The sequence below is a fragment of the Acipenser ruthenus genome, chromosome 21 (genome assembly GCF_902713425.1).
Source record: "Acipenser ruthenus chromosome 21, fAciRut3.2 maternal haplotype, whole genome shotgun sequence".
NCBI classification, from domain to species: Eukaryota; Metazoa; Chordata; class Actinopteri; order Acipenseriformes; family Acipenseridae; genus Acipenser; species Acipenser ruthenus.
This window is the reverse complement of record NC_081209.1, coordinates 5,339,062-5,362,669: the sequence shown is the minus strand read 5'-3', so window position 1 is coordinate 5,362,669 and position 23,608 is coordinate 5,339,062. Positions and strand designations below refer to the sequence as shown.

At 40.1% G+C, this 23,608-nt stretch overlaps 3 protein-coding genes across 6 annotated transcripts; 2 read left to right on the top strand and 1 right to left on the bottom strand.

Annotated features, from left to right (window-relative positions):
• Positions 1 to 167: 167 nt before the first annotated feature.
• LOC131699043 (RILP-like protein 1) lies at positions 168 to 15,641 on the top strand. Of its 3 annotated transcripts, XM_058994536.1 has the most exons (8): positions 180 to 1,680; positions 3,276 to 3,426; positions 4,613 to 4,731; positions 6,327 to 6,545; positions 8,994 to 9,163; positions 9,448 to 9,546; positions 11,918 to 12,005; positions 13,499 to 13,630. In XM_058994536.1, exons 1-8 carry the CDS (start codon positions 1,393 to 1,395, stop codon positions 13,502 to 13,504), a joined length of 1,140 nt encoding a protein of 379 aa, XP_058850519.1. In that variant the 5' UTR covers positions 180 to 1,392; the 3' UTR covers positions 13,505 to 13,630. The 3 variants fall into 3 exon arrangements, with proteins under 3 accessions (XP_058850520.1, XP_058850519.1, XP_058850518.1); XM_058994535.1 differs by lacking the exon at positions 11,918 to 12,005 and having other exon boundaries at positions 185 to 1,680; positions 13,499 to 15,641; XM_058994537.1 differs by lacking the exons at positions 8,994 to 9,163; positions 9,448 to 9,546; positions 11,918 to 12,005; positions 13,499 to 13,630 and adding an exon at positions 8,018 to 8,970 and having other exon boundaries at positions 168 to 1,680.
• Positions 15,642 to 16,162: 521 nt separating this feature from the next.
• On the bottom strand, positions 16,163 to 19,100 carry LOC117426590 (U11/U12 small nuclear ribonucleoprotein 35 kDa protein-like). 2 transcript variants are annotated; one of them, XM_058994533.1, is made up of 2 exons: positions 19,024 to 19,100; positions 16,163 to 17,764 (listed from the first exon to the last, which is right to left on the bottom strand). In XM_058994533.1, exon 2 carries the CDS (start codon positions 17,759 to 17,761, stop codon positions 16,979 to 16,981), a length of 783 nt encoding a protein of 260 aa, XP_058850516.1. In that variant the 5' UTR covers positions 17,762 to 17,764; positions 19,024 to 19,100; the 3' UTR covers positions 16,163 to 16,978. The 2 variants fall into 2 exon arrangements, with proteins under 2 accessions (XP_058850516.1, XP_033900206.3); XM_034044315.3 differs by lacking the exon at positions 19,024 to 19,100 and adding an exon at positions 18,377 to 19,002.
• Positions 19,101 to 19,138: 38 nt separating this feature from the next.
• LOC131699042 (RILP-like protein 2) lies at positions 19,139 to 23,404 on the top strand. Its single transcript, XM_058994534.1, has 4 exons — positions 19,139 to 19,624; positions 20,721 to 20,872; positions 21,414 to 21,512; positions 22,342 to 23,404. Exons 1-4 carry the CDS (start codon positions 19,331 to 19,333, stop codon positions 22,361 to 22,363), a joined length of 567 nt encoding a protein of 188 aa, XP_058850517.1. The 5' UTR covers positions 19,139 to 19,330; the 3' UTR covers positions 22,364 to 23,404.
• The last annotated feature ends 204 nt before the right edge of the window (positions 23,405 to 23,608 follow it).

The following is a 23,608-nucleotide window of genomic DNA, read 5'->3' as shown; positions in this document are numbered from 1 at the left end:
AGTGCAAGCAGGTGTATACGTAAGTGCGAGTCAGTCACCGTTATGCCAGCGTGTTAAGAAGCTATACATTTATACAAATTCTACAGGATTATTTTATACAAGGAGCATTTTATAAGCATTGTTTGTTCAGAATGTGTATACACATTATCTTAGGTTAAATAATGCTTTGAGAATAGAGAATACACTTACAACCCTCTCTAAAACCACAAACAGTTTATTAGAATGCAAACGTGATTCAGTCGATACAGATCCCTTAACAAAACAGCCCTTGAACAGGGACGACAGAAAACTCATGTTTCAGCGTTTGAATTAATAACACCTACTTCAAATTGTTTAGGGGTTCAATTTGCACTGAACCCAAAATGATAAAGGGAGGTATGTGGCGATCGAGCACGGCTATAGGCTGCGTTGACGTGGGATCTGCCTTCTCAGTGTAGAATAAAAGTTTTGCAAATGTTACGCAGGAGCGAAAGCTTCTAATGCAATGTAAATCAGGGCCAATCGTCGCTATTAGTAAGGTGTGGGAATGCCAGTAATTAGGACTGGCTTTGTGTGGTGTAGTCGCGCATAATGACGTGCTCATATGAGATCATGCAAAGTTTATGACAGTAGAAGAACAAGTAAAATCATTATATGAAAGTACTGAATTCTGTTGATCTGCATAAACATGAGCACCGCGATAAAGAGGCTTGAGACGTGCAGTACTAATTCCCCATTGCGGAATATAGTTTGCTAAGGCTGGATTATTTGAAACCTAATGCATTCTTTTTCAGTGAAATTGGGGTTATATCAGTGAAATTGGGGTTGCTTCTAAGGGTCTGCATTGCTTTGAAGGGATATGGAGTTATCAAATGAAATATAGGGCATTTTAAAACAGCTGCTACTGTAGAGTTACTTTTAATTAATAATATAGAGGCAAGTACTGTAGCCATTTAAAAAAAATACATGCATGCTAAACAAGCAACATAGACACCACGTATTTACATAGGTCTGGTAGGCACGCATACAGTATTTTCCAATACATTTTAACATGCACCGTGTTCTATTTATACACCAGCTCTCGATTGGCCGAAACCACTTCTCTGCTGTCACTTTGGGATTGTGACATGCGCATTGCGCTCCTCCTGTTTAGTTGCAGAGTGAAGCACAGCAGATTTTGGATTGCAATGGAACCGTACTGAGTGTGTTTCCCTCATCATAATAAACCTTCCATTTCTAATAAAATGGCAACAAGAAAAGGAGTAAATGTACCGTTAATAGAAGCCTGAAGTTCCACTTATAGGAATTTAGGGGTATTTAAAAACAAACAGAGGAAGCGTATGCAGTGCCCTTTTGTTGTGGAGTGGAACTTTGTTCAGAAAAAAAGAACTCTTGGGACAGGGAGAGCCAGCCATGGAAGATTTTGGATCCGCTCTAGAGAAGAACGCCGCGGAGCTGACAGTCATGGATGTGTATGACATCGCTGCCGTGGTGGGCCAGGAGTTTGAGCGGATTATAGACCAGCACGGCTGTGAGGCGCTGGCCAGGCTGATGCCCAAAGTAGTGCGGGTGCTGGAGATTCTGGAGGTGCTGGTGAGCCGAAACAACATCAACCCTGAAACCGAGGAGCTGCGGCTGGAACTGGACAGGCTGCGCCTGGAGAGGATGGACCGGATGGAAAAAGAGAGGAAGCACAAAAAGGTAGTTTTTTTTTTTTTAAAAAAAGGTTTTTTTTATATCTCAGTTTGCGGGGCGTTTTTCTAGTAAATTAATATGTGGAATATAACACAGCGTGGGAAGACAATTTGATCATTATGTATTTATAGGAGTTTTCTATCCACGTATATTTCAGGGAACAAAGTTTATAGTTGCTGTAACCGCTGTCAATCTGGCAATGACATTTAACAGCACGGTGTATATTTGTCGTCATAAAACGAATGCACAGTATTGTCTTTGTGGTGTCAGTTGATCTATTAAAATTGGAAAAGGTAACACACACTGTTCACATTCCCCGAGGCAAATGTTGCAAAGTCAGAATGTGACTACTGGGCTAAATAAAGACGGAAGCTGAACAGTATTTTCCCTGTATGTGCTCTCTTTATCGTGTGTGTGTAACATTCTTTATGTTTGTGAAACAAAACATTTGTAAGTTAGCGGTATTTCAAAGATAAAATATGTGAAGAAAGATCAATGTAACTGAATGTCGGACAAATCTAAGATTCAATATTGCGGTAGGGTGCAGTACACACATATACAGGATCTATACATGTAAACAGCAAGGTGAGTTTTTTGTGTGTTTAAAAAAAAAAAAAGTTGCTGAAGGTTTTAGCAACGTTGCTTGTTCCCTGTAATATGAATGAAACATAAACTGTTGCAATTATCATCATGTTGCTACTTTTAATTGTTATTCTTTTAGAAACGCCTAACATGTAGCAATTGAATGTGCACCGGCAACAGAAGAAATGAAGGACTTCAATATCCTGAAGACTGACACATATTTTCTCGCTTTTCTATGTTTTAACAGAAAAGAAAAGGAAAGGTTCAAAGATTGGCACATGCTTTTTTGTCCTTTGGTACAGGGATGGAAATAAGACTCCTATTGCATAGCAGTTTCACCCATTCCAGGTTTTACTTCAAGTTTAATTAGCCACAGTGTGTTTGTAACAAACTCCTAGTAAAACCAGGAATTGACCAAAGTGCTATGCAATGGAAGTCTTGTTTCCATCCCAGATATATTTGTTAAAAACTTGGTCCAGTTCTGTAAACTATTGAATACACTGACGCATAGGTTAATACAGTATTATTATTATTATTATTATTATTATTATTATTATTATTATTATTATTATTATTTATTTCTTAGCAGACACCCTTATCCAGGGCGACTTACAATCGTAAGCAAATACATTTCAAGCGTTACAGTACAAGTATTAATACAATAAGAGCAAGATAAATACAATGGCTTTGGTTCAAGCAAGTACAAGTGTGACAAAATACAATTCAATAATACAGCAGATAACAGTGACAGTGATAGTTACATAGTACAGTATGTACAATAGAGTAGCTACTGTAATTTTCTGTATAATTTCATATCACCCCAATGTATGTGTGTGTGTGTATAATATATATATATATATATTACATGGGATTGCTTTCAAATGTGTGCCCATGCGAGTAGCTGTTGCTCTACCACATTTAAATGTGAAGGATGTATTAACAAAGCATTTGGTGGTGAAACGAATGGATGCCTTTTGGAGTTTGTGAAAGCCTGTGCCCCTTGCTTTGCTGTGCACCAGGAGCTGGAGCTGGTGGAGGACGTGTGGAGAGGGGAAGCCCAGGATCTGCTGACCCAGATCACACAGCTTCAGGAGGAGAACAAGAACCTCCTCACTAACCTCTCCCCCAGGGACGCCAGCATGACTGTGGAGGCCTTTCACAAGCAGGAAGGTAAAGAACAGCCAGAGGAGACGTCGGCAGCACATTTCAGATCCCCCTTCCCCTCCCCCCTCCTACAATGTTTCTGACCATCCACACAGCAGACACCAGTACCAGACCCACGCACTGTCTGTAAGTGGTCATCTATTGAACCGCACACACACACAATAGGTTTGTCAGTGCATAGTTGTGCGTTGCTAGGGATCATTATTGCGTCTGGTAAAGTGGATAGTCCTTGTGAAATTGAAGTGCATGCTTTGAAATACAATGTGAAATTGGAACAGAGCTGTTTCGAGTGCAGGTTTCTACCTTATTATCTGAGGATGTGTTCGTTAATTGAAGCGCATGCATTTGTATTCTGATGTTAACCATGGTGCTGTATTCTCTTGACACGTGTGCTAGAATGGTGGTTTAGCATTGCAGTGCAAATGTATTTCTATGAGAATGATAACATTAAGGACACCGGTGACCTCAATAGAAATGCATACTGATCAGACACATATAATGAACAGGATCTAGTTGTTTTTTAACTAAAATACTGCAGACGGTTGAGGAATAGGGAAGGTGTACCAAGGCAGTACCTGTGTTTGATCTGGAGAAGTGCTGGTCCTGTATATTGCATGTTATTTAGATCACGTTAAAGTATTGTAATGTGTCATGTGAGCTCAATCACACGGCACAATAAAATATTTCAGTAGAGGTTGTGAACATGAAAAGGCAGAATGTGATCGTTTCTTTCCTTTTTCCTGCGTGACCTGCTGCAATGATCTAATTTTAAACACGCCCCCGGCTTTCAGACGTCAATATAGCCAGTTAAACGCCTGGCATACTTCTCAAGGTTATTTTTATGCTGTTGGGCTCCAAACAAACCCTGTGGAAAATCCAAAACATAAATCTATATCAGGGTTCTAGAGCTCTGAGCATACCTAAGTAACTAACTACAAGTTCTTTCCTGTTGTACTGTGCAGTATTTGTACTTGGATCCAATAATAATAATAATAAAGGTAGTTCTAAAATGTTTTTTCATGTCAATCACAGAAAGTTGATTGGTATGCATTAAACCCAGTTCTGAAGCAATGGCTGTTTTTTGATATTGCTGGTATCAGATAAAGGCTGTTCTTTATCCTGGGAACACACTGGAGGTGACGGACCCTTCCAGGGGTGAAGGGGTTAACTGTGTCCTTGTTTTTTTGGGCAGGGATGTCAGAGAGGGAGAGGCAGGTGATGAAGAAACTGAAGGAAGTCGTGGACAAGCAAAGGGACGAGATCCGAGCGAAAGACAGAGAGCTGACTCTGAAGAACGAGGACATTGAGGCAGTAAGACCCCACTCATAAGAATGCACACACTGAATTGAGATTTACATGCAGATCGCCTCCCTAAGCAGCTGCCAGGGGGGGCTCAATGCCTGTTTCTTCAATTCAAATTCTATTTTAAAATCAGCTCCCAGTTCCAATTCTCATTCCCTTTTAATCAATTCCAACACATCATTGATCACAATTGCAATGAGTAGCATTTTGTGAGTTCCTTTATTGTAAATATTTAACCACATGGGCAGCATACAGCGTGTTCCATAAGTATGTCATTACAACACAGAGTGACACTTGAGATGCTCTCCATGAATGTCTGGGAAGTTTGAGGATGGCTCGTTGGCACTGCAGTTCATGGCATGTGAAAGCTGCCAGGGTCAATTCCATTTCCAATTCCTTTTTAAAATCAATTCCCTATTCCAATTCCAATCCCTTCAAAGGACTAATTTAGAGAGATAATCATTGTGATTTTTGATGCCAATTTAATTGACTAACAGTGGCTTCAACTGAAGTAATTTGTTGCCACTGTGAGAAGCTCATTTTAACAGAACACTGCTAATTTGTATAAGGGCTGTTGTATAGGAACCATTTATTAATACATAATGTATTTATGCAACGTGCAGGAATATATATGTTATATACACTTAATGTACAGTTAGTCTGATATAGCAGTCCAGCTTTGGAATAACTGGGTAATATCTTGACTGGTTTATTTTTCTTAATTGAATTTGGATCAGAGATCAGAATATATGTTTTCATTTCTGGTGTGAAATTGCTAAATCAGAATGTACTAATGAAACACTTGCCACTTGCAAGCTAATTGTGAGTTCCATCATGCATGAGGCTTAAAGGTGTTGCTGAAATGCGTTCGTTTTGAAAAATAAATTGCATAATACCAAAATTGCTTTTGTTGAATGTCGCTGACGTTGCATTTATTGTATTAACAAAAAAAAGTAAATAATTATTAAGTGTTACATTTAAGCTTCTGAGTACGAACAGAATAGGCTCATATTGAAGTTAGATTTCTACTTAGGATTCTAATGCCACACGCAGATTGGATTATATGTCGGTTTACGATCATAAAATTCCAATTAGTTACCATCTACCTATGAATAGCTCTACTGTTTGTTTTCAAACACACGCTCTCTTGAGGATGGTGTGCAAGCCAGAACGAAATATAGAAAGCTAGCTCTGGGAGCAGAATACACCGCTTGCTGAAGATATGTTCAGTGGCCCAGTCACTGTGTGCGTAACTGTACCATGTAACCTAACTATCTGTGTACCTGTTTTATAAATCATATATGTTTTTAAAAAGTTTTTGGCAGGGAAACTTCTTGAAACCTGTAGAATTCACACAAACTGTTTTAAAATTCGATATCATTTATATATTTTAGGCTCTTGGGACCCTATTTTGAAACCAGACAATTTCAAGAGAGGAATCATTTTGGTTGTAAAAAAAAAACTTGCAAGAAACCAACCGATCCTTCCTGCAGCAAAGTTGTTTCTTGCTCGTTTCATACAGTCACGGCTGCTTCACTCCTCTCTGAAGGTTTGCCTTTGCACTTGGTTTGAAGCAGAACCGTCTCTCTCTCTCCCCTTTGCAGCTACAGCAGCAGCAGAACCGGCTGATGAAGATCAACCACGACCTGCGGCACAAGATCACGGTGGTGGAGGCGCAGGGCAAGGCGCTCATCGAGCAGAAGGTGGAGTTGGAGGCATTCCTGCAGACTCACGAGCAGGAGATGAGCAAGCTGCGGACCGAGATCGGGAAACTGAGGGAGAAACTGCAGGGCGAGCCCAGCCACAACGGAGAGGAGCCCAAGGTAACGAGATCCGTCTCTCCTCACCTGGATCTGTCTGCCAGCAAGGGAGTGCTATTCAAGCAAACCTGGAGAAGCAGAAAAAAAGCAACATCAAAAAGTAGCTTTGTTTTATCATTCTTACATGGGAGTCCGGTGAAGCTGGCACAGTAGCTCTGTCAAGGTATCTAATCTGGTATATCTTGTGCTGATGTTGTTTGAGCCCCCTTTTATAAAGTAACCATGATGTTGAAATGAAGCAGCCCCCTTGTCTAAAGTAAGATGAGTTGGTTGGTTTGCTGTAGCGACTCCTACTTTGAAAATGAATTTAATAATGAAAATTGACGTGAGAGATTCTATAGGAATTTCACAATGTTAGATGTTCTGTGCTGATTTGAGAGTTAATCAGTTTCCCAATAGCAGCAGAAATTACCAAGGGGAAAATCTTGCTCTGAGTCCTGGTTGGATCTTTTTAGTTTCTGATGTGAACAGATTAGCGCACGGTCACAGGAAGCTGAATCACCTTGTTAAATAGGATACGTAATAAAAATACCTAAGTATACTGTTAGTTGAGTTTATGATTCGCTCCATTCCTGAAGACTCCTAATGAAAATATCTGACCACATTCTGTTCTCAGATTAATGAAGGCTTTAATATATTTGGTATTGTTTAAAGATTCTGCTGTGTCAGTCTAATCCATGTGTCTTTAAAAGCTATACAGGGACTGCTGAAGGTGGCTCAAAGTCCCTAGGTAACCACACTCTCATTCATGCACCGTGTGCCACAGCGTCAGAACAGGGTCATCAAAAAAATGATCTCATTTCAGGCAGAGGCATAGAATTCTTTACTCCATTGCTGTTACAGGACTAATTTGCATACATTTAAATCCTGCTCCTGAATCATGTCATTCTTTTAAATAGTTTGAAACTGGATTTTGCCCAAAGCCATTGAAGAACACATATTCTATCAGGTGTTTGGTAGCAGTATTGTATTGGTTGAGACAATAACCTGCTGTTCTGACAGAGCTGGTGCTTCAGTAAATATCCTGCTACTGATTGCACTAAATTTGACAAGAGGTGTAAATGTTTTGTTCCGAGTATAAATAAAATAAGCTTGGGAGAGGCAATTAACATGCAGCCCCGCACACTGGTATACCAAGAGAGAAACATGCCTTTACAGAGGTTTACAGCACAGCTGCAGATGTGGGCCAGTCCACTGGATATACAAGTCTTTTGCATTTAAACATGTCAGTGGGTGAATATTGCAATTGCACCATCATTTAGGGCGAATTTAAAAGGAAAGTCGAATCCCAAGTTCCGTTCACCCGCCCCTAGTAACCTGTTCCATGTGACTCCGAGATCTGCTGTCTTCTCCCACGCGGGATACAGTGAATTATATCTGAAGACCCCTTTTATACTTACCCTTCATTAGATGTTCTGAGCAGTTCAGACTGTGTATGAATAATCTCAGGGTTGTGTTATTCCCATGACTTCTAGATTGAACTGCTTCCTCCGTCTGAGCCGTTTGAGCAGCTGGCTCTATTCCCACGGCTTGTCAGTGTGGAAAACGAGGAAGAGGAGGAGGAGGAGGAGGAGGAGGAGGAGGAGGAGGTGTTCTGGGTAAACCGTGTTCTGTGTGTTTTGCAGGAATGCCTGGACCTGAAAACGAACACAAAAACAACAGCTTGTATTTAGAGGATATTTCTACAGAATATCCATTAATTAACTGACTGCAGGGATAAAAATAAGAGTCCTGTTGCATAGCAGTTTCACCTATTCCAGGTTTTAATACAAGCTTGTTTAGCCCCAGTGTATAGGTAACAAACTCAGCGATGTCTTATTAAACTCACAGTACTGCAATGCAATGGGAGTCTTATTTCCACCCCAGGACTGGTGTGTTTTTAAAAGAGTTTGCTGTTGTTTCTCCGTTGCTGTTCCAATGCAGTGTCTCAATGGATCTGCTTGTGTTTGTGGACTTGTCGGCCTGGAGTTTTTTTTGTCTTAAACGGTTTGCTGGTGGTTGAGTTTTTGTTTTGTTCCAACTAACTGCTTCGTTCAGCTTTCATTGCAAGCTAAACTAAATAGGAAAACCTGAACTGTTATAAACTAACATATAACATTTGCAGTTCTACCTTGTTATACAGCTGTGACGTGGTGGAGGCTGGGTGCAAACTGGCGACCCCGCACACCGCAAGCAAGTGTCTTAACCGCTATGCAGACGAGCCGGGCTCGTCTGCATTCGTGGTTTCAGAGCTTTTAATCTCACCGACGGGACAGAACCCCTAACGGCAGAGCCTCACACAACACTGCCCCTTACGTTTAGACTGCTCCCGTTTGCCCCATATTGCCATTGGACTAGCACAAATGGCACGCCCTAACCTGCAGGGGGAGTCGTGTATAAATTAGAGATGTTAACTACCCAGTACCATGGGGCAAAAGAGACTTAATAAAGAGACGTTTCTCTGCGTCGCAGGCGGAATCTATCATCGAAGAGGAATCGGCTGCAGAGAAAATGGCCTCAGAGTTGAAAGACCCAAACCGCCCACGCTTCACCCTGCAAGAGCTTCGGGACGTGCTGCACGAGAGGAATGAGCTGAAAGCTAAGGTGTTCCTGTTGCAAGAAGAGCTGGCCTATTACAAAAGGTAGGCAACGTTCCTGTTGGTTTTATAACTGAGCTCTAATCGATTTCAGAATTTCACTCGGTGGTCATTTACAGCAGTGGTTAAGTTTTATACAGTATAGAATGTATTTATATTAGAATTGTATGTGCTTTAAACATACTACTGGTGTTTAAGGCAGGGGTCTACTGCAGGTTTGAAATGGGGACTTTCTTCAAATTGTGCAACATTTGTAAGAAGTGACACTGTTATGACGGGTATAATTGAAATCCTGATCTGGACCGCTGCTTTCTTGTTTTATGTAATAGCGAGGAAATAGAGGAGGAGACGGGCTCCCCCACTCCGACCCCCCCACCAGTCCTGCACTCCAGACCAGCGACCCAGCCCGAGTCCGGTATCAAAAGACTGTAAGTACTGTTGGGCCGGTCCATTTGTTTGTAGCTGTATTGAAAATGGACAGTGGCACCCTACTGACAGCATGTCTGCAACGAGGGAAAATATAACAGGCTGATGAGCTGTGACAATAATAATACTAAAACTCATTCAAGGTTTAATACGGCTGGATTACATGGTGGATCTAGAATACAGTGGTGGTTCTAGAATATAGGGTTTTACTATATGCTTGATTTGACAGTGCGTATGTAACAAGCTCAGGCTAGTCTTATTTAACTTGTAGTAAAACCAGGAATGGATCCAGATGCTATGCAATGGGAGTCTTATTTCCATCCCTGTATCAAACTTAGCAATATGGGGTCGTTTTGAACTGGGCAGTTTGCCTCGTCATTGTGTTAGATTTGAATGAATGCAAGGTAGATTCCAAAATGTAATTCACCAGGTAGTGTTAAATACAAACAAGTTATTCAAAGCTAGATCTTTAAACATGTGCTGTGTAAATGTGTATACTCTGTGTACATGTTGTAATGAATATAAATTCAATTCACTCTTCCATATTTATTATAGATTTTACTGTGTACAAACATAACATGTTGGAGGATCGCACAGTTTACACAACATTTTCCCCCCAAACTTTTTTTTTTTTTAATGATGTCCTGCAATCTGCTGATCAGATCCCTCCCTATCTGTGGTGCAATGAAGTGTCCTTCGTTCTTCTCTCTTCCCCTTAGTGTTGAATGCCATCTTAAACACAGTCATTTGCTTCTTTGTACTTCGTGGTCTGTCTGCCTTCTCTTCCTTGTGATGTTATTTCAGGTAATATAAAGGAGTGGCTGTCCTTGCTTGTGAATCCTGTGACAGCTCTGTGGTTGTCCAGTTGACAGCCTATACATGCCTTGACTGTCTCATACTGCTGCATGTAACACCATCCATGTTCTCATAGCGGTCACCAGCAAAGCGACTCCACTGTCAAAAACCAGATCAAAGGGCTTGAACTGATCTTGCCATCTGTGCAAAGTGGATTTCAAAACTGGGGACCAATTGGGTAGATTGTAGATTGCATTTCTTGTTTTATTTTAATCTTCCTCTGGTGCACTGTATTTGTATATATATATAGTGGAGGTACAATATGTCATGTATATCTAGAGCACAGCTTATCTTATGATGAAACGATAATTCTTGACCCCCACTAATTAACATTTTACAGAAAGTACCCAAATCTCTGGTACTTGCACATTAGGTTCCTATACAGGATACCAACCTTTCTAAAATGTATGAAAACTATTTTTAAAACTGTGGGGCATCACACTTTCAAGCACAAATTACAGAACCACAGAGTCCGATACGTCCATTGTGAATTCTCTGCAATACTGACTTTGAGGAACGGGATGGTTTGTCTGCAGAGCAGTACACTTTGGAGAATTTCATACACTTGGAGTTGGAGCTGGCAGAGGATTTGTTATAGAGAGCTCCAAATTCTAGAGGCTGCTGCTGCCCTAGTTTCTAACAACCTGGCAGAACAACAATGAATGAAACATGGCTCCATGATTGAATGATCAGGAGCACGGCCGAGCTTTGAAAGAGGGCTGCACACTTGACGCATATTCTGTCACAGTTTTTTATTTATTTTTTGCAAAAATGCATCACAGGAGATAAGGCAGACACTTGATATTAATGTGAATTTTAGTTTGCCTAAAAATGATATTTTTTTCCTTCTCTTTTTGCACTAGTTTAGGCATTCTAGTTTGGTAACTTTTCCCTTCGTAAATGGCTTGTGTTTATTTTGTATACATTTAAACTTGTTAACCAGCGTGCCTTCAACTTGATCCATTCTTCTTTTGGTCTTCTTTGCTGCTATAATCATTGTGTACAGTTTCAGTATTCAATATTCTCCAACATGGTATTTGCTGACTACAAACAATAGCTTCTCTGCACCATCAGGGACTACCTATTCAGTACACATATGCACATATATCATGCATGAAAATGTATTTTTATATTGTATTACTAAAAAAACTAATACTACTAAAAGAGAGCTGACGTTCGCTATAAGCAACGCTTTTTCTGCAACATCAGAGTGAGTTCAGAAGCAAACTTGTTAAACTTTAATTAAACATTAGAACCTAAAGGATATGCAAAAGCATTACAAGCTGCTGTTCTAGGCTGATTGAACTCTTGTCAAAGTCTGGCATTATTGGGGTGTCAGGAGCACGCAGCGAAGTATTCAGGAATCCATTCAGTTCCATAAGGCATGCCTTTTACGCTCCTATACTCTGTAAACATGGTTTTCTTGAGAACATTCAACAAGGCATAACCTCCCTGTGCTGTACATCTGCGTTCCTCTACCAGCTGCTCATTTCTCTGTGTCTGTACCTCTCCGAGCAGGATCTTTACCACCATAATGCCGATGGTGGCAGCTGGATTGATTCCAGATGATCCCACATTACAGCCAATCAGAAGACTTGTTTCCTTTGTACGATATCATCTTTTTTATTTCTCTTTGTCACTTTTCAATGTGTCCTATTCATCCTGCCTGCATGGAACTCGCATGCGCGCATGTCCACGCCTAATTCGGATTTGCATTCTGATTAGCTGACTGTGGGATCTGCTCTATTGTTTTGTATATATGTTTATATCAAAATGTGCATATCAGCCAGTCAGAATGCCCCTTCACCAACCTGTGCTGCTGTACTCAAATCTTACTTTAATCTTTCATCACCCATTACCTGCATCTGCGTTTTGGTGTATGCTTGCTAACACCACACGTCACATCTCATTTTCCTACTAAAGTAGCTGGAACCTGTGAAGAATGTTGCAATGGTTCTCTAACTGATCTTCCCTGACCAGTTCCTGGTGTAATTAAATCAATTTAATAGAAATGTGTGATTGTTGTTTGCAGGGTTGGGGTCAATTCCTGTTTTTCAATTCCAATATTTATTCTTTTTTTTTTTATTTAGTTTGTCCAATTATTATTTTACCCCACAGATTTTCTCCCCATTTAGAATACCCAAACGCTTTTCCCCTCGTCACAGCAATTCCTACACGGCTCGGAGACCCAAAGGTTCAGTGGGCGTCCTCCAATCCCACAACCAAGCCTGCTTCCTTTTTCACCCAGGAACTCGAGAGCGGACGTCAGCAAGCTACTGACCTCCGGAGGACAAGCCCAGCCCTGCAGGTGTCCGCTCTGAGCTCCCTGGGCGCCTGGCCAGCAGGGTTCACTGTAGCGCAATGAGGAGAGACCGTCCCTTCTAGTTTTGCCTCCCTAGCCCACGGAAGCGCTAGAGCCAATGCGACACTCCCTTCGGAGTCCCCGGTGAAGACCGGTGTACTTCTCACAGCTGGCTGGGAACTGATTTTAGAGAGGAATTGGAAATGGAGCAGGAATTCACCCCGATCCTAGTTGTTTCTGGTTTTTCTATGAACAGCAAAGTCCTCACTGGGTGCTGCTTACTCCTAATGCATGGCCAGTGCAGCAATAGTATACCAGTATGGGTTTAGCGTTTCACTTTTCAGCATGTATCACTGTTTTGGTGGGAGTTGTTAAGTTTGTTTTATTTAGTTTGTGGGTCACATTAGTGGTATTTGGTGGATTATGACAGATCTTATATTTATTCTACGTTTGTACACCCAATCCTAAAATCTAAAACTAAAGTAAAGAAGTCTAGCTTCCAAATCTTTCAGTACAAAACATCTCTTGCTGCATTCAAGCTAAATGGGCAGACTATATAGATAGTACTGTTCTATGTAGCCAACTAACATTACCTTAAATTGCCTCATAGAGACGGACGATATACTAGTTCTACTGCCCTGCAGTTCTGCTCTGCTTTGAAGCATAATCTCTAAATTGATATTAATTATTACTAGCAAATCAAATACAAAAATGTATTAAATATTTACCACAATTATAAATTGATAAGTAGTTGAAATGTACACATCCATGACATTATTTTTCTCCTGTTTTCAAAGGTTTAGTTTCTTCTCACGGGACAAAAAACGCAATTTGCAGAGAAACGTGCGGTTTGAAGACACGTTCAGTGCGTGGGCAGATAAAGAGGACGCCTACACCGAACAAGGGCAAGAAGCTTTGCAGCATCTCTGATTGAGTGCATTCGTTAACCTGGACTAAGAAGCAGCACAGTATGAATGCTACTGGCCAATACAAAATGTGACTATGAAAATTATAATTAAAAAAAAAGAAACTGTCAAGATCTAAAGGGAACAGGTCTCGGTTAACAAGCCTCTCTCTCTTCTGGCTACTATGGATGATCCAATACCAACAAAACCAACACCTCGGTCCAGTTTGTCCCCCGAAAAAAAAAAATTGTTTATCATTCAAGTCACAGAATTTGGTCGGACACATTTCACCAGCCGTGATGAGTGGCTAAACCTTTAAATGTGATTTAAAAGCGACGCTAGAAAGTTGCTTGAAACTGCACACATAGTAAAAATGCTTGGTTTATCTAAGGATTAAAATGCATTAATTTAGTGTTTTATGGTTGTCCAACGCCCACTATACACAGTGGAACTAATCACACTTCACATGTGGAGAAGTAACCTTGTGTATAAGAACATAAGAAAAGTTTGGGAATGAGAAAACGGGCTTGCGTGCAAGACAGGCAGACAGTGTATTAGGGGAGGTATCCTTTGACAGGTTACTGGAATCTAGAACGTTCATCTAATGAGCTGAGGTTCTGGAATCCTGCAAGAACCAAGTCATGTGACTGCTCCAAACGGTACACCCATGGAATATATAACACCATATGATGAAATTGAGAAGGAAGTAATGAATAGTCTTGTAGAAAAATAGTTTGTGGAACAAAGCAAGTGGAGGGGATTATACCCTAAAATTGCAGTGTAGGTGCCAGAGACCTGTGGTAATGGTTGGATTCACATAGAAAGTGAGAGTGACAATGGAGTGACAGTTGCTGCAAAGTGTGGCACAAAACAATAGATGAAAGAGAATGAGGTGAGAGTTTCAGAACAGAACCAAGACAGTAACAAAGAGAAAGGCAGTGAGGCAAAGGCATACGTGTTAATGAAGTGTTACATTGTTAAAAAACCAAATGAAATCAGAAACCTTTACTTAACCAGATTAGAAACGGTTTCTTTTACAAGAGCGATTTGGCACAAGATGGTACAAACAAGCGGCACATAGTACTTGAAGTGGTACAAAAAGACCCAGAGTTTCAGCCTGTTTTGCATTTGGGGTGCATCATTAAAACTGTAGTTAATTGGTAGACATACCTAGAATCGCTCCCGAGTTCACCTGGACACTCCAAATCATCAGCATCCCCTCATTCACCAGCAAGCTCCAGAAATAATGTCTGCAAAAGTTACTTTGCAATTCCGAGAAATAATGAAGGGAGTTATGAAATGATCCCTGCTCAATAGGGCTTGGAGAACACCGTAAAACAGTATTATGAAATTGTGAACAAAAAAACAAAACAAAAAAGCTATTAACTTGGTCTTTTAAGACCTGGCTAATTGTTTTGCTTTCTATTTTTTATAAATTGTATTACATAAATATGATTACTCTCAATGTATATGTTGGCATAGTCCTACGAAGAGGGATAGCAGTTTTTTTTTTTTTCTATTGATTTACTGTAAAACTGAATTAGGTTGAAGCACTTTCCCTAGACTGTTCACCTGTGCTGTATATCCAAACTAATCTTAACGAGCCCTGTTGTGTACCACAGAAGAGCTGAACCTGTCTTCAGCACGTGTTCTTCTGATCAACCCAGGAAACGCATAAGGAATTACAAATGCCTGGATTGTGTTAAATAAAGGGATAACAGTCATTTAAATTCTGAAACAGGGAAAAAAGATTGCATTTTGCCCTCGCTTTTCAGCCTCAAGGAGCACAATATTGTACAGCTGTAGTCTTGTTAATGCCTGGCATCCCATAAATACTAAAAAAAAAAAAAAAAAACATTTCATGGCAATTTATTAAATTACCACTTTACTGTAAATGCACTAGCTTTTCATCTTACCTTTCAGAGGCGTTTTTGTATTGTAGATATTAGTTATTCAAAAGGTGATTTTTTTTCCAAATCAATAATGCAGTATTGACTCAAGATACGCCTGCTTAATAAAGTACTTATAATCCTTTCATACTTCTGGTTGTGCTTTTTGTTAAGAGTTTAAATTGTAAGCAGGAAGTGTACAGTATAGGCCACTTGATTTCATCTTCTGTATTTCTTCATGGTCTTCTCTGTATGCAATGAAATCCTGTACACACACACACAGCCTTACACTCAAGGGCATGTTCCTGTCAGTTCTTATGACGGATTTTCTGATCTGATACCAACATTCCAAGCATGCTAAAGTTTAAACATTTAGGAAAATACATAGAGACTAACACCCACACTTCACAGCAAATGCCTTGTAGACTTCAATTTCAATAATGTAGCAATAAAGTTCCTGCGATACCTGCACCAGTGTTTGCTGAGCAATGTGCACTCCTGTGCCCTGATGGGAGCAGGAGTAAGTGTAGTACAATCGATTATTAATACAGGACGAGTGAATCTGAACAACCCAAATCCTGTGGTTACATTAAGACCACATGTCATACCACATACAAGGTTAGCACCCAACTTACATAAATAAAACAAAATACATTTGAATGGCTCGTAGGTTTTATTTATTTTTTTATTTTTTTTATAAATACTGGTTACAGCGTTGCCTTGTACACTGCCTTGACCACAAATAATATTCTTACATTGAAAACAGCAATAGTGTATTGTGATTGGAATACAATAAATTCCAGGGTGAAAAAATGGCATGAAACGTAATCCAAACAAAAATAATAATAATAAATCACTAAGATGTTAAATGCCAACCAAGGCTTTAAAATCCATATTACCATTATAAATTGTCCCCTGAAATATGGTTTTGATTTTTGCTTTGAATCAGAAATATGTTGATATTTTTCAGCTGTGCAAAGCTTAGACTGCTCTTCCTCACATGGACCAGGGTCACTTGTTTTTACCACACATGATATGGTACTAATAAGGGAGCGCACACTTTCTTTCGCTACTGTACTGTGTGCTTCTTGAAAAATAAGTAGATCCCCATACTAAAAAAAACAAACGAGCAAAGAACAAAAACATCTTTGGAAGAACTAAAAGGGGGCCAGTGATAAGAAAATAGAAATCTAAGTTTTGGCCGTCTCCCCTTTAAAGACTTGTCTTGGTTAGTTCAATCTCTCTCTGCTTGGGGTCCACGGCCATGGAAGTCATTACTGTACAGCATGAGCAAAGCAACAGTGATACATTGCCACTGAACCGGATGCAAACCCCTAAGCTTTTGGTCATTTGATGAGCCCAGGAATTTTGCAGGTAAAGAAAAATATAGGTAGGATCAGCAAAGCCAAGAAAAAAAAAAAAAAAAAAACAAGAGACACTTCATTTTCTGTCTTTGTGTCTGCCCTTGTCCCTGTGTCTGCTTTCATCCTTTACTCTTTTGGAGTCGCGCTCTTTGCTTCTGTGTCTCTCCCGCTGTGTCTTTCCTTTCTTTGTCATGATCCCTATCATTCCGTTCTCTCTCTCTGTCTCTCTCTTCCCTTCTCGCCCTCCCTTTCTCTCTGTCCTGGGATCTGTCTCTCCATCTCTCATCTCTATCAATACCCTTCTCCCTCTGCCTGTCTCTTGCTCTCTCCTGAGAGAGCTGCCTCTCTCCTCTTGTATGCTGCCTGTCCGTAAATGAGTGGTCGCTCATCATCAGGGGCAGATTGATGGGTTTTCGGAAAGGTCTGTCCCGTCCACCGAACCTCAACTGTCCCGATTCCTTCTTACCCCCCAGTCCTCCCCCAAGGCGACGCGGGACCCAGCCTTTCAGGGTCCTCTCCTGTTCAAAGTCCACAAAGAGCTCATGCTGGTCCACAATCAGCTTATTGGCATCTCTGTGAGCTTTTAAAAGGGCGCGCTCCTCTTTGTATTCAATAAACGCATATCCCTTGGATATCCCTGTGACGATGTCTCTGACAACACGAAGCCTCTGAATGTCCCCGTATTTGGAGAAGACCTCTTTCAGCTTTTCCTCTGTCGTTTGGCGGTTGAGTCGGGATACGAACAGAGTGTGGTGAGGGTCGCCTACCACTTCTTTGTTGGGGACATAGCGTGCCACCATCGCCCTCCACACGGCCCGGTCGTGAGGGTCCACGTCTGTGCCATCGATGCTCCCAGCTCTGAGAGGGTTGTACACAGTCGCTACAGGCGTCCACTCGTTCATCCTCTAACCCAAGAAACAGACATTTCAGATTAATCAGCGGATGTCAATAAAACCAGAATCAACAATCAACATGCACACACACAAGACTGCTGCTACTTTTCTGAAAAGTAGGTGAAGGACATTTGTTTCCCATTAACCTCACTCAGACCCACTGTTTACTAAATATTTAGGTTAAGCTAAAAACTGTAATAATTAAGCCATCCCACGGGTGCAGGGCCACTCCAAATGTTATCCATTTACTACCAATGCTAGTGTTGTACAGTAATCACTTCCTAACTTTACGCTGAAAATGTGGTTTCTGTAATGGCGACTGCCAATTTCAATAATTAAAGTCGCTACATAAAACAAACATATTAATATTATTATCTATTACGGGATACACGAACACTGATAGCTTATTTAAAGCAATGCAATTTAACAGTACACACTAACTATAGGAGAACATGAATACGCATGGAGTAATCGTCATTGACAAAAGGTAGAAATTTTTAATAGTTTAACTGTGTATATTATGTACAAAGTAGCATAATAATACTAGTCATTTCAGTATACATTCATAATAGTAATAACACTTTATTTATTTATTTTTAAACAGTACGGTATTATCATCTTTACCTTTTTTTACCGGGTGCCTGCTTTTCCAATACAGCAGCCTACCTCCTTTCTGAATTTACGTGAATGTTATATATTGGCTAATAATAATGTATTTGACTGTTTTGAAAGCTCTAGCTTTTTCTAAGTCTTGTCTAAGTTAAGAAATGGCTTCTATTGTTTCCTGTCCTGATTTTTATTTATATTGTTTATGCGGACGACAACACGCGAATGAAACTTCTGTACTCAAAAACACTCATTTTCTTGGTGGTGCGGCTATTAGAATAGTCCGTGTGGAAACAGTTTCTGTGTTCCTTTCGTGAGCTTGATAGGTTACCACGATGAGTTACTGTAACCTAAACGGTAAAACCAGTTTAAATGGGGTTACTGCAAAACCCTGAAAATAATTGAACTGTATGTGTAACCAGAACCATTTTCAAACAGGTTGAAAACTCTGAGCAAAACTAAAGAAGCTTTTTAAAAGGGTAAACCCATTTCCTCTTTATCAAACACAAACAAAAGAGTTTCTATAGCAACCCGACACAAAAAAAGCATTGTTTTCAACCTGCCCACCGCTCGTTCTCATATAGTGCAATGGAGTAGACACTCTATCAGAAAACTCAAGCTGACAGGTGTAAATCACACCCTAACTAACAAGGCTTCGTCTTTACCTGTCCTTAACCTGTGGCTTTGGACTGATTGAAACAGAACTTAAACTGGCATCTTGTTCAACGAGCCTGGTTGGCCCGAGGGCACGTCAATCAAACTGGATCTGGTCAGGTGAGTAAAGTTTCAGCAAAAGAAGGAAGTTCGGGAGTTGCAGTAAAGGGATAGTACGATTTACATCATGCAATACGAGGGTTTTAATCACTATTGCGATTGAAGAAACTGTGTCACAAACAGCAATTTCTCAATAAGAAACGCAGCGCTTTTTAAACCCGTGCTGATCAAGTTAAATTAGCTGACTCAAGTGTCGCGATGGAGGATCAAGACGCTGCACCCGCTTTGGCGTTTGAAAAGGACGCTTTTGAACTGACAGTGGAAGATGTCTATGACATTTCCTATGTGATCGGAAGGGATCTGCTCAAAATTAGCAGCGGGGGCAAAGAGGTTTCTGACCTGCAGTTTAAAATTGTCCGGGTGCTGGAGCTGTTTGAAACTTTAGTGAACAAGTCCAATCTGTCGCTGGAGGAGCTCAAAATGGAAAGAGACAATCTGAAAAGCGAGGTGGAGAGACTGCTCGGGGACGGGTCGAGTGACATGCAGGGCACGGTGAGAGTTCAGTTGCACTGTAATGCATGCATCCATCCATCCATACATACATACACACGATAGGGTCAGTTTCTTTGCACTCGAGCTATGCTATAGCTAAAATTAGGTACAGATTTCACACTTGTTTAAATCTAATGAATAGTATGTTTCAGGTTCATCTAGAAGTTCTAGCCCTGCACATCATTCTGTCGATTGTGTGGGAGGTACAGGTTTGTTTTTCCCAACTTGTCAGTTCTGATCCTGACCTTAGATAAACATATCAGTGGTTTATTTGAGAAGTGTACAGTTCAAGACGCGGTGGAACATTGTGTAATAAAGTGTGAGAAATGTGAAGAATAAAGAAAGAACGCGAAGAGGACGTTGATGAACACTGGAGATATGACTTAAGAATTAATAGCTTGTTGGGAAACGGGAAAGAGGAAGGGAGACGAGAAAGATAAAAGATAATAACTGAATATATTAGGAAACAGGAAAAGCAGTAATTGTACAGATTAAGACGATATGGAACAAACAATACTAATGATTACAGACAAAGGGCGCTAATCATCTAAATGTATAGATGGAATGCGCTCCTAAAAATAAAAGAATAATAATAAAACACATGTTCGATGATCCAGTTTCGCTTGTGCTGTTGAATTCACATCCTAGAATCGGTCTGCTTGTCGGGCATGTTATTATTGGCCAGTGAATCTCAGTCTGCTGTCTCTGAACAATGAGAATTCTTGAACGGGATGGACCAATCAGAAATCGTCCCAGCAGGATTCTAGAATGCGTCGGTTGTACATCACGGCTTTTGTTCGCTTGCAAAGTTTAATATTTGGGTGGGATTGTTATTATTATTATTATTGGCACGTTAGGTGAATATGTGACATTTGTTGTTAAGGCACTCTAACACATTTTACTTATACATGTACCTTCTGCACAAAGGAAAACAAAACGTTACCATTTAGGAAGCAGCAGGCTGCTGGAAGTGACTATCCACAAGCTGTATGGCACATTACGTGTGCAAATCAGAGTTGTCATTTTCACCCAGGATTACCTGCTTTACCTGTAAACTTTATTTAAACAAGCAACAATCCTGCGTTCTGTTCCACAGCAAACGTTTGGAGCAGACAAGCTGGTGATTGACCTGAAAGACCCGAACCGCCCCCGCTTCACCCTGCAGGAGCTGAAAGACGTGCTGCAGGAGCGCAACCAGCTCAAAACGCAGCTGCTGCTCGCGCAGGAGGAGCTGCAGCTGTACAAGAGGCAAGTGGAGCTGGCAGCTGTGAAATCCCTTTAAGGGAATTCTAGAAGAAAGCAAGTCAACGAGACATGTTTATTATATAGAGCGCAAAACGAAATCGGTGTTTCAGCTCATGTCTTTATCAGTGTGCATTAAAAGTACAATTGCTAACAGTTTAAAATACTTTATTGAGCTTTTTTTTGCATGTCGTTTGAAGACATGGGACTTATTCAAACACCCCAAATTCATAACAGTGTAAAGCATATGTTTGTATAATAGGGTATGTTAACAAAAATAGAATTGCAGATTAAATGAGAGCTATTTGTGGAACCTTTATATATTTATACAGTATTATTATTTATTTCTTAGCAGACGCCCTTATCCAGGGCGACTTACAATCGTAAGTATAGCAGCGAAGGTAAAAGGGCAATGGCGTTCCTATAGCCTACTACCCAAAAGATGACGTGAAATTCCTTTTGACTGTTTTCTTTCGTGGTTATACTGTGTGCAGTACTTTGTTCAAGAGGAGTCGGTAAACCAATTTGGTGCGTCCTAACTTTGCAGCGGGATCCTCCCTCAAAGTGAGCAGCAGGCAGTGGAAGAGGAAAAGGCTGCCAGCACTGCAAGCAACACTAAAGAAGAGAAGACCGCAATAAGAAAACTGTAAGTATCAGCTGTACAGGTATGCAGAAACTACAGACAGGTACCCGCTATAAGGAGATGGGAGGGTCTGACATGCAAAGCTGCAATGCTGATCACCTGAGAACAGGGAAAGGTCTACTAAGAGCTTTTCAGCATTCTCCAGGCAGAACAAAGCATCTGTCAAGTGCTGCCGGATGACATTTTTTTAATGGGGCATTTCCTCACAGCCTAGGGGTAACCAGTGCAAAGCATTGTCTGAATGCATGGTTACAAATGGACATAGGTACCAGGAAATATCTATTTACATAAAGATCTGCTCTCAATAATTATTTTCCTAGGTGGCAACTTTTGGAAGATCAAGTAAATAAAAGGACAAAACAAGGTTCTACTGTCTATTTAATGAGAGATGTTTGTTTCTGTGAATGAGATTGCGTCTTGGAGAGTGCAGTATTGTGAGCTAATGCTATGAACTCATGCTACAATACACCAGGCCTGGGCTTTATTGCTGTAGTTTAGTTATTTTCGTTTACCACTTAATAGCGGATGGGAATGAAAGTTTGGTTTGTGTAATGGAATCCCTGTTTTACTATTTCTGTTGATGAGTGACAATGGACCCTGTTCACAAAGCTCTAACTCCTGAGTCATTTAAAGAATGAAGCTTGAGATTCATGAAACACTGCTGAGATGTTGAAATGCATGAAGCACTGTAGAGAACTGTAGTTCTTTTACTGCATTTGGAAATGACCAGGCATGCGTTTTTGTTGTTTGAGTTTGCATCAGTATTGTTTCTAAAAAACACTGAACTTTGTCTATATTAAATCTTTTGACTCGTATGTCTTATTTTTTTTAGGTTTTCATTCAGTAGAAAATAACAGAATGAATGAACACTACAGAATGAATTCAAATACACTTCAAGAACCACCTGCATTACTGAAAAAGGGTTTGAGTGTTTTTATATCTGTGATTATTTCTGCAGATGAGCAGCGTGTGTATTGTTTTGACAGTATTTTATGAACACGTCTTATAATATAGACCAAGAAGCAGACTGGGGTCACTATAACATGAATTTAAAGCGAATCAAAGTTGTGCCTTTCATCCATAATGTATTGCATTAAAATATCTGCCAGTTCACTTAAACATATACAATTGACTGTATATCCTGAAAATATAAATCTAATGAAGATGATTTTTTTTTTTTTTTAACAGAGTTAATTTTGTACATTCTTTAAACAGTAGAGTATTTTGCAAGATCATTAATGCTTTTCTTAAACTGCCTTATAAGGAAGGACCACACTTTTTTTGTAAAGTTGTGTTTTGTTGTTCTAAAATGTCTGTTGAGGAGATAATCTCCAGTTTTTCGGTACTCCCAGAAGAGTGGATGTTTCAGGTCTATTAGCACGTTACATTCCTGATGATCAAGGGAGCTCCAGATCCGTATGCTGCTGCACCCGGGTATGCATCTCTATGGGTTATCTCAAAGTTCAGGAACATGTGCTGCAAAATATGTCAAACCACCTTTTTTTTTTGTTGGTAAACTTGTATTTTGTTTAATTAGGTGCTTAAACTTGCAGCACACATACTGTTTTTATGTTTTCTTGTATGGATGCTTGTGACTCTTACAATTTGGGAATGATTTGAGAAATTGTATACACCCATCCACTTGCTATTGCTATGCTTAGTCTAATCACTGACGATCACACATTGGTGCAACAGTGAAAGAGTATGAATCAGTGAAAGAACAAAGTGGATACACCAGCTTGTGACAGCCCTTTGTCCTTTATTAACATAAATAATGGGTTGGCTGCAAGTCCTGGATTGTTGCTTATAAAAATAAACCAAATCTGAATATTTCCATTCCATAATGGTGCCGTTACTTTCCCAATGACTATTTGGAAAAGCAGAAATGCTTTTTGTAGGGAAAATTCAAGTCAGAATTGAGTGATTGGATATAATTCTTCACGCACTACTAAAACCATACATGTGTTCAGTTAAAAAGAAAATCTAGTGTTAGTACCTCAAACGTTATCCTTTACACTTTTCTTGGGAATTAACTACAATATGATATTTTATAATAAACAGTATCTCCCTATTTTTTTTTTTGTATAGTTCTGTTCTTA

Bases quoted from the DNA above. Each gene is read 5' to 3' on its own strand.
- LOC117426590 (XM_058994533.1), bottom strand. From the start codon at position 17,761: ATGAACGAGTGGACGCCTGTAGCGACTGTGTACAACCCTCTCAGAGCT.
- LOC131699043 (XM_058994535.1), top strand. From the start codon at position 1,393: ATGGAAGATTTTGGATCCGCTCTAGAGAAGAACGCCGCGGAGCTGACA. The intron at 4,732-6,326 runs GTAAGACCCCAC...TCCCCTTTGCAG, and splicing joins AGAACGAGGACATTGAGGCA to CTACAGCAGCAGCAGAACCG. The intron at 6,546-8,993 runs GTAACGAGATCC...TCTGCGTCGCAG, and splicing joins ACAACGGAGAGGAGCCCAAG to GCGGAATCTATCATCGAAGA.
- LOC131699042 (XM_058994534.1), top strand. From the start codon at position 19,331: ATGGAGGATCAAGACGCTGCACCCGCTTTGGCGTTTGAAAAGGACGCT. The intron at 20,873-21,413 runs GCAAGTGGAGCT...CTAACTTTGCAG, and splicing joins GAGCTGCAGCTGTACAAGAG to CGGGATCCTCCCTCAAAGTG. The intron at 21,513-22,341 runs GTAAGTATCAGC...TATTTTTTTTAG, and splicing joins AAGACCGCAATAAGAAAACT to GTTTTCATTCAGTAGAAAAT.